The sequence below is a fragment of the Bos indicus x Bos taurus genome, chromosome 5 (genome assembly GCF_003369695.1).
Source record: "Bos indicus x Bos taurus breed Angus x Brahman F1 hybrid chromosome 5, Bos_hybrid_MaternalHap_v2.0, whole genome shotgun sequence".
NCBI lineage: Eukaryota > Metazoa > Chordata > Mammalia > Artiodactyla > Bovidae > Bos > Bos indicus x Bos taurus.
The window spans coordinates 18,517,204-18,527,329 of NC_040080.1; the positions used below are offsets into that span (position 1 = coordinate 18,517,204).

A 10,126-nucleotide genomic window follows, 5' to 3' on the forward strand; every position below is an offset into this window, starting at 1 on the left:
ACAGTGTTACATGAATAATTAAGAACTATTATCTATCTGTTAGCCAAGAGGCCACAGCACCACCAGTAACTTTTCCGTAATACCAAAGGGAATACATTCCACCTACTATGAAAGCTAGTTCTGGGCCACAGTCTTGTTTGCGTCATAAACTAACCCTGTGAAGGTGAGCTCTTTGGCTTCCCAAAACTTTTGTTTCCTTAGCTATAGAATTAAAGGAGTGTGCTTAAGATGGCCTGCAAGGGACTTTTCCACTCAAAAAGAAACTGTCAGCTTGAGACTCCTCACTGTGGTAAGATTTTTAAAGTGGAGTAAATTTTTTTAAAGGTAAATGGATATTTTTTTCTTACTGGAAAATGAAATTCACTCAGTCATGTGTGACTCTTTATAACCCCAGGCTCCTCTGTCCTTAGGATTCTCCAGGCAAGAATCCAGGCAAGAGTGGTTAGCCGTTCCCTTCTCCAAGACATCTTCCCAACCCAGGGATAGAACCCAGGTCTACAGCATTGCTGGCGGATTCTTTACCATCTGAGCCACCAGGGAAGCCCAAGAATACAGGAGTGGGTACCCTGTCCCTTCTCCAGTGGATCTTCCTGACCCAGCAATCCAACCAGGATCTCCTGCACTGCAAGCAGATTCTTTACCAACTGAGCTACCAGGGAAGCCCTTTTTTCCTGGGCAATACCATAATTATAACTATTCTATACTGTTCTTCAGAAAATATTTTGCTCATGGAATTTCAGTCTAATGACTGATACTATTAAAAAACCTGAAAACAAAGCATCAGACAATAAAAATTCTGCTTAAAAACTTTAGAGTTTGTGATATTTGGGTTAAAAAAATGATACACCACTACCAATTGAAATATCCCACCTTTGAAATTTTAGTGCTAAGAATCATCAGAGCAGAGGAAATGGTGACTAAAGAGATTTCACCACTCAAGCTATTAAATATGTAATCAATACACACCAGTTGAAAAGTAAATACCCTGCCTGAAATACTATCAAGAAAGCAAAGTTAATGAAAATTGATTCTCACAGAAAAATATGATTCTTTCCACCAAAACACTACACAAAAAAATACATTATATTGAATGAATGAAACAAAAAAAATAAATAAATAAGGCCATCATGACTGAAAATGTTCTATGATGGAAAATGTTTTCTCTGTTCCCACAATACATGTATGTTCTGCTTTAGTCGCATTGTTTCTTATTTTGTGTCCTCATCACAAGGCCCCCTTCGTAGGTTTTTAGTTGAATGCAGTTCCAGTTATCTTGCAAATCCAACTTGTCTTAGAGTCACAAGGAAAATCACTCCAGGCCCATTTGTCTTTGTCGTTAACAAGAACAACACATTTTTCTTTCTGATCATTGTTGGGTTCACGCTTGTGCCAGAATCTGAAATGAAAAAATATATATACACGTGTGTGTACATGTTGTGTGTGTATAGTAGAGGTCAGAGGACAAGGCAGAAAAAATGCCCCTAGTGAAACATTTACAGTTGCACTGTCCAACAGAATCAGAGCAATAGACTAGCATAGAGGTTCCTGAAAAGACAGTGCTCTGTTCTGAGTAGGCATTCTTATACTGGTATTGTTGTTGTTTAGTTGCTAAGTCATGTCTGACTCTTTTGCTACCCAATGGACTGTAGCCCGCAAGTCTTCTCTGTCCATGGGACTTCCCAGGCAAGAATACTGGAGTGGGTTGCCATTTCCTTTTCCAGGGGATCTTCCCAACCTAGGGACTGAACCTGCCATCTCCTGAACTGATAGGTGGATTCTTTACCAATGGGTCACCAGGGAAGCCCTACACTGATATAACCCATCCCGAAATGAATGTGGCTTGCTGTCTTCTTCCTACCTTTGCCTATAAAGCTATTTTACCCTACTTGGTATACTCACACTATCTGTGGGTTAAATGGTTTCTTGTCCACCCAATGCCACTGGCCGTCAAGGTTCTCACTCCTAAGTCCCAGGAAATATGAAAATCGTCTATCCAAAAATTGAGTGATAAAGTTCTGTGTAAAAATGTGAATTTTTATGAGTATATTTGCATTTATCAGTTGATAACCATTATTTTAGGAAAAGAGGTCAAATAAACTACTAGTTAAACACAAAAGCATTGGTTATATGTTTTCAGATCCTGCCTCTGACATTTATGATGTGATGTTAATAAGTGCTTTAATGTCACCAAACCTCAGTTTTCTCAACTCCAAAAGGGACAACTCCACTACTTCAGAGGGTCACTGTGAAGATTAAATGAGATCAGCTTGCAAATTACTTAGCATAGTTCTTACTGGGATTGGATTTTTAGGAAATTTTATTTTTTAAATTACCTTCATTAATTGATTGCATATTTCATTAAATTACACTTACTTCAAAGAGTTGCTGAACCTACAGCTGCAAAGCCATGGAAACAAAGTCCTCCAGGAAACCATGTTAACCAAGAATGGAGTAGAATCTGAGTCTGAGTATATAATATATGGAAATATACTGCATGAGGAAATAAATTTCAGCTCAGAAATGACTTTACCTTGAGATTTCTTTTTTTAGAATAACAAACATACATCTGAATTATCTGTCCTATTCTTTATCCTGAGAAGATATTTCAGTCCTAATTAACCATTCATTTATTTACTTAATCATCAAACACTTAAGTGGGCTTAGCACTGCACAGACCATTGGAGATACAAACATGGATAAAGCATGGCTGTAGCCCTCTGCAAATGGAAGAGCTGGGGTAGTGAACACTGAACCAAGTGCCCTGGTCATAAAATGCACAAAATTCTGTGAAAGTATCTCCAGATTAGAACAAAAAGGATGGAGTTGGGAAGGTGGTCAGGGTAGTTTTCTTGAGAAAATATAACATGAGTCAGATCTGGGAAGACCAGAAGATGTTGGCCATGTGAAGAAAAATGCAAGAGGAAGAAAGTCTTTCCAGGCAGATGGGGGAGAGGAAGCAAAGGCACAGAGGTGGAGCAGAGCTGAGAAATTCCTCTCTCTGCGAAGAGATTCAAACCAGCAGAGAAACTGACATAAGCCTCTCAGCATACCTGCTCAGCCCCTGTGCTGATGGTGGCCAGGTGACCTCCCATCCCAGAGCAGTGGCTTTCACTCTGAGCCCAAGTCTTGTTGTCATTAAAAGGAAAATAGCAGTTGGACTGGAAGGCTCTCCAGCCCACAGGACAGCAATTCCAGGTGCCCCCTCATGTGAAAATCAAAAGGAAAATTAGGTCCAAGGGAGCATACCATATATAACAAATCATATAGTTATTTTACTACGTAATATCCAATTAACATTTAAGAGAATAATACCAGGATTACCACAATCATTCTGTCCCCGCTATAAAAAAAAAAGATCCTGAAAATTACATTTCTAAATAGCTCCTAAACAAAAGTATCTGAATCACATAATGACCATGAGAAAATGACAAGGTTTTCTCTTAGAAGATGTGATCATTTTTCAATATCCCTATAGTTATTTACAACCATATTGAAAGAGTTCCTATAACAAAACTTTTGGCGGACATTTTATCTGAAGGAGGCAAAGAACCTGCTAAAATGCTCATGTAATGAGCCTTTACAGAATAAAAAAGATAAAGACACTTTGGCAAAGTTTACATATTCTAGGAGGGAGCAGTCCTTATATATCTGAATCAAAAGAAAATGTTATGCTTTGGCTGCCAAAAACAGCTCATAAATGTTTTGTTCGTATTCTCTGATTAGTTATTCAACTGCTCACAATCATGAAAATAATTCTACCTCAATTTACTGATGTCCGCTCTTGTGCCAGATTCTCATCTTGTGCTCTTTTCATCTCTCTCTTTATATAATAATGTAGAAATGATATGCTTTAAATCAGGCTATGAATTTTAATGGAAATAAGGAAGAAATTTCTTCGACTCTCTGTACCTTTCAGTTCTGGTTTCTCTCTGACACATATCACCTTTGGGTGCTGCTTTGGGAGCCTGAAGAACCCCGTTCCTTTCTTACAGGATAGAAAGTTGTGGTGAGTCACTGTGAAGAAGGGAAAAAAATCTTAATTTCCTTTTCCTATATAACCACTTACTTTGGGGGCGTACTGCACTAAGTAAATTTTCTTTTACCGTAATAGTTAAGGTCCCCACCTTCTCTGTTCTTCCTACACAGTTCCTTTGTTTCAGCTCCAGGTGAATTGGTTGAAAAGAATTGTTGAAAATTAATATTTTCATTATTATGGATGTTTGTTAAGACATTTCAGTTGTGTCTGACTCTTTGGGACCCTATGGACCGAAGCCCACCAGGCTCCTATGTCTATGGGATTCTCCAGGCAAGAATACTGGAGTGGATTGCCATGCCCTCCTCCAGGGGATCTTCCTGACCCAGGATCTTCCTGAACCCGCATTTCTTATGTCTCCTGCACTGGCAGGTGCGTTCTTCACCACTAGGGTCACCTGGGAAGCCCTTAGTGTCCATTTTATGCTTTATGGGGGTAGTTTTGCAAACTTTAATGTCCATGTGTTTTTAAACATGTTTTTCTATCAATATTCGTGCTTAGAGTTGAGATTTTGGTGACCACTGGTGTTCTTCTGCAAAGTCCTACAAGTCTTACACACTTATCTTTTCAGTATTTTCACTTTGAAATATAACCAAGTCTAATGAAGTGAAAAATATAAGTGTACAGTTTATCAAATTAATATAAAGTGAACATTCCAACAACCCAGCTCAAAAAATGCAACATTACCAAAGCCCCAGGTGACCTTCACAGCCCAAACACGAATCCCTCACTTTCTCTTAAAGGTAATCATGCCATGGCTTTTAAAGCAATCAGTTTGTGCTTTGCTTCATGATTCTACCACTTCATAATCTATCACAAAACCATATAGATCAGATTTGCCTGCTTCTGAACTTTATACAAGTGAAATCATACTTTGGGTTCTGTATTCTGCTCAGGGTTGTCTCTGAAATTTATCTATGTTGTTTCATGCAATCATAACTCATCAGTTCTCATTGCTGAAAAGTGATCCATTATCTTAATGAACTAAAATGTATTTATGTTTTCTTCTTCTGGTAGATAATTGCCTTGTTTCCAGTGTTTGGCTAGTATGGGCTCTGCACCTCTGAGCATTTTTGACCATGTATCCTTAGAGATCACAAGCATGCATTTCTGTAAGGTCCATGCACACATATGCAACTGCTGGTAATAGGTTATACCTATTGCCAACTATGGTTGGGGCAACCTTTTTCAAAGCAATTATACTGCTGTATGAAGTATAATCTGTATGCAGGTAAATAAGCAACAGTTAGAATCAGACATGGAACAACAGACTGGTTCAAATAGCGAAAGGAGTACATCAAGGCTGTATACTGTCACCCTGCTTATTTAACTTATATGCAGAGTACATCATGAGAAATGCCAGGCTGGATGAATCACAAGCTGGAATCAAGATGGCCAGGAGAAATATCAATAACCTCAGATATGTAGATGACATGACCCTTATGGCAGAAAGTGAAGAGGAACTAAAGAATCTCATGATGAAATTGAAAGAGGAGCATGAAAAAGCTGGCTTAAACCTTAACATTCAAAAAAACAAAGATCATGGCATCTGGTCCCATCACTTCATGGCAAATAGATAGGGAAACAATGGAAACAATGAGAGACTTTATTTTTGGAGGATCCCAAATCACTACAGATGGTGACTGCAGCCCTGAAATTAAAAGACACTTGCTCCTTGGAAGAAAAGCTATGACCAACCCAGACAGCATATTAAAAAGCAGAGACATTACTTTGCCAGCAAAGGTTTGTCTAATCAAAGCTATGGTTTTCCCAGTTCTCATGCATGGATGTGAGAGTTGAACTATAAAGAAAGCTGAGCACTGAAGAATTGATGCCTTTGAACTGGGGTGTTGGAGAAAACTCTTGAGAGTCCCCTGGACTGCAAGGAGATCAAACAGTCAATCTTAAAGGGAATCAGTCCTGAATATTCATTGGAAGGACTGATGCTGAAACTGAAGCCCCAATACTTTGGCTACCTGATGGGAAGAACTGACTCCTTGGAAAAGACCCTGATGCTGGCAAAGATTGAAGTCAGGAGGAGCAGGGGATGACAGAGGATGAGATGGTTGGATGGCATTACCAACTCGATGGACATGAGTTTGAACAAGCTCTAGGAGTTCGTGATGGACAAGGAAGCCTGGTGTGCTGCAATCCATGGGGTCACAAAGAGCTGGACACAACTGAACCACCGAACTGAGTACTACTGTACACTCTCACCAGCAGAAATTCATTGAAGATCTAGTTGCTCTGCAGTATCATCAATACTTGCTACTGCCAGACTTTAATTATTACCATCCCCAAGGTTTTTAGTGGTGTCTCATTGTGAGTTGAATTTGCATTTCTCTGAAAACTAATGAAGTTAGAAATATTTTATATGTTTATCAGACATTTCATTTTTTTTTCTTTTCTATTCTGCCTGTTCAGGACTTAGCCCATTTTTCTGCTGTCAGTATTTTTCCTATTGATTTGGAACAATGGTTTAAATATTCTATAATCCTTTATTAATTATATGCATTAAAACCTTTTTTCCTATGTTTTCTGTTGTCACTCAGTGTTATTTTTATTGGACAGTAATTCTTACTTTAACATAGTATACTTTGGTGATAATCTCTTTAATGGCTAGCACACTTTGTCATATTTAAGAAATCATTCTCTGTCTCAAGATCAAGAATATATTCTCCATATTTTTTTCTAAAATATTAATTTGCTTTCATATTTTAATCAATTCTCCACCTTAGGTTGGTTTTTTAACATGATATGAGGCAGGAGAACAATTTCATTTTTGAATATAGATAATCAATCCTCTCTACTAATTGAACAGTAATTGAACAAAACTGTCCTCTCCATATAACTCTGCAATATCCCCTTCTGTTCACTTTTTAATTAATTTTCATTGGAGGATAGTTGATTTATTCCCTTCAGTTTTTTTTTTTTAATTCCCTTCAGTTTTATTTTGTTTGTTGTTATTTAGTCACTCAGTCCTGTCCAATTCTTTATGATCCCATAGATTGTATGTAGCCAGCCAGGCTGCTCTGTCCATGGGATTCTCCAGGCAAGAATAGTGGAGTGGGTAGCCTGTTTTATATACAGTTCATAAATACAGATCTGTAACAAAGCTCTCAACATTCTTTCTCTATTTGTTTATCCTTGCACCTATACTATATTACTTTGTTTATAATAACTTCATACAATATCTTGATATCAGAAAGAAGTCTTCCAGCTGTTCTTTTCAAAGCCAGACTACAGTCCATCTGAAATTTGAGGGTTTTTTCCGGGTTATTCTTTTCTAGAAAGATGCAGTCCTTGTTATCCTGATCCAAAGTGAAGAATGATTTACACAGTCTCCAACCTTCCCGTGTATAGGAATGGGTCTAAGTTTCATCGTTCATTTCCTGGCTCAAGGCTGCACCATCAAAAAACAGAAGGTCAAGTATGTAGCTCTGAATATTAAATCCAAGCCCTGAGGCCTTTCTGGATTGGTATGTTGGAGAAGGTCGTGATAACAAAAGGTTTAGGGCAACTTTCTGAATGTTTTTCAAGTGAATAATTCAAAGAGCATTCCACTTTGCTAATAACTTACCTACATAATTCGCAATAAAACAGGCACTTAGAAGTGACATGAAAAAAATAGCAATGGTCCAAGGGATCAGCTGGGAATGCTGGCCTCTTTCTACTAAAACAAAAAGAAAGATGAGTAGGTTATCTTCTTCTCAGCCACAAGAACTAAGGGAGCTAATGCCACCGATGAGAAAACTTAGAATGAGATCATCCAAAATATTTTAGACGTGGAAGAGAGCTCAAAGATTTCCCCTGAATAAATCAACTTTAGAGTTCACTGATAAACAAATAAATAAATTAAATATATTTGCAAATAAAATGTATTTCTTTGGGTTTTTTGGGGGGGATTAGGAACATGCTTTTTATTAACCAGACTCAAAACCCCCAAATCTTTAAAAATTGATAATTGTAGTACATAAAAACCAGGGCTCCTTTATAAACAAATAATGTTAAAACACAAGGAACACATGGAAGAAAAATCTTGTCACAATGGTAATATCCAGGCTATATAAAGAATTTCTAAAACCAATTTGAAAACTGAGCAAAAATTTGAGCAGAAAATTTGCTTAAAGTATTTTAAAAATCCATTAAACAAATTAACAAACAGCATGCTCAATCAGAGACATGTAAACCAAAATATTATGGCATGGTTTTGTCATATATCAAATTTTTAAAAGTAAATTGAAAATATGTAGTGTGGCAAGGCCTACAGGAAATAAACACTCAGTGAGGAAATAAATGTCACTACTGAACTATAAGCTGGAAAGCCTTTTAGACAGATAAAGTTAGGAACACTTATCAAATTTTAAATGCATTACATTTGCCACAATTTAAATTCTAGCACTCAAACCTATAGAAGCAGTTAAACTTATTTCTATAAAATGATATTCACTGCAGTAATTTTGGAAATAGAAAAAAAAACCTTGAAACCTAATACCTGTATGCTTATCATCAAAAGCAGACACAATAAATTATGGTGAATTCATATGATGAAATTCTATAAAGCAATTAAAATAATCATGTATACATGTATGTATTAACATAAAGAAGTCTCCAAAACATATTGCTACATAAAAATGTGATTGTCAGTACCATTGTACATCATGACCCCATTAAAATTTGGGTGGAGTGATGAGATGAAATGAAACATTAATTTCAAAATTATATATTTCTGCATTCATTCTAAATATATTTCTCAAAAGTGTTTTTTAATGTTCTTACAGTACAAACCCATTTATGTGTCACTTGAGTAGAACTTGAGTATAAAAAGAAATAAAGTCAGAACCTCAGGTTCACTGCTGTCCCAGTCAGTGTGTTTTCTGTCTCTCTCGTCTCTTTTTTTCCTTTAAACAATTTTCCCAAATTACTCTCTTTCATCTTATTTTTTTATATATTTGGTGTTCTCTCTTGTCCCTGTATACATTTTATAAAGAAGTTTCTAATACCCCAAATGTTTGAATCTATGTCCCCCCTCTTCACCAAAATCATTTTCACTTTCTTCAACTTCCTCCCCATCACCATCTTCAATCTTAATAACTACAACTATCATCAATTCATATTTTAAAATCTTAGTCATAATTAAATATGCTTCTTTAAAACTGAAAGGAAACAAATACTCACATTTATTTAGTGGTTCTTCTTGCCCCATTGTGTGTTAAATCTCTTGTGGTTCAGCGATGGAGAGAACCAGCAGCCTCAGCAACCTCTAAATTTTTTCCCCAGTTTATTCTGTGGATAAAGAAATATATTCAGAAATTCTTGAGATTGAACATTAATCTTGCCTATTCTGCTAAGATTAGAAAGCTCTCAATATTAAAGACAGCTCAAAAGAAGAAGTCTTTCCAAACACGGGAGTGTCCTTTGATTCACTCTAGGAGGGAGCAAAGAAAAAGGAAATTGAGAAAGCCACACTCAAAAACAGTAGAAATTTTCATAAGGTCACTACGCCAGTGTGTCATGTAGAATTTCTTAATTTATTTTTACTTGTTCAAGCAAAAAATGTAGCCATGCCCTAAAAGAATCACAACTTCACCTAATCAAAAGAATAAACATTTCCTCAGGTTTCTTTTCCTATATATATTTTCAAAGGTAGTTGTGTGCATGAGCTAAACTCTGCCTTGGATATTTGTCTGAACTAAGTTGCATGCAAGATGGTAAAAGGTAATGTGAACAATGAGCAAAAGTTTTTCATCTGCACAGCGTATGTATGTAAAGACAAAATACTTTTGTTGTAGAGTTGAGAAAAAGGTGGTGGAGCTGTTGATTAAATTCCCAAGTATGGCAACAAGGGAAATTAAGCTTCTTTGCCCTAATAGGGCAAAGAAGAGGAAATGAGAAATTCTGTAGTAAAGAACACAATCTTCAGCACAGGTGAAATGTACTAAACTTTGTTAACTTGCAAAGACTCCAAAACCAAGCCTAAATAACTTTTTTTTATGTATTAATTGATTTTTTTTTTTTTGGAGACTAATTACTTACAATATTGTATTGGTTTTGCCATACATTGTTCAGTTGCTCAGTCATGTCCAACTCTTA

At 36.5% G+C, this 10,126-nt stretch overlaps 1 protein-coding gene across 1 annotated transcript; it reads right to left on the minus strand.

The window, feature by feature from the left end:
• Positions 1 to 794: 794 nt before the first annotated feature.
• On the minus strand, positions 795 to 9,470 carry CLEC4D (C-type lectin domain family 4 member D). Its single transcript, XM_027541229.1, has 6 exons — positions 9,212 to 9,470; positions 7,614 to 7,706; positions 3,910 to 4,014; positions 3,051 to 3,202; positions 1,900 to 2,015; positions 795 to 1,396 (listed from the first exon to the last, which is right to left on the minus strand). Exons 1-6 carry the CDS (start codon positions 9,237 to 9,239, stop codon positions 1,249 to 1,251), a joined length of 642 nt encoding a protein of 213 aa, XP_027397030.1. The 5' UTR covers positions 9,240 to 9,470; the 3' UTR covers positions 795 to 1,248.
• Between the last annotated feature and the right edge of the window lie 656 nt (positions 9,471 to 10,126).

Coding starts and splice junctions, on each gene's coding strand:
- CLEC4D (XM_027541229.1), bottom strand. CDS start 9,239: ATGGGGCAAGAAGAACCACTAAATAAAT. Junction 3,203..3,909: donor AGAGAAACCAGAACTGAAAG/GTACAGAGAGTC, acceptor TTTTCACATGAG/GGGGCACCTGGAATTGCTGT. Junction 1,397..1,899: donor CCATTTAACCCACAGATAGT/GTGAGTATACCA, acceptor TTTTCATTTCAG/ATTCTGGCACAAGCGTGAAC.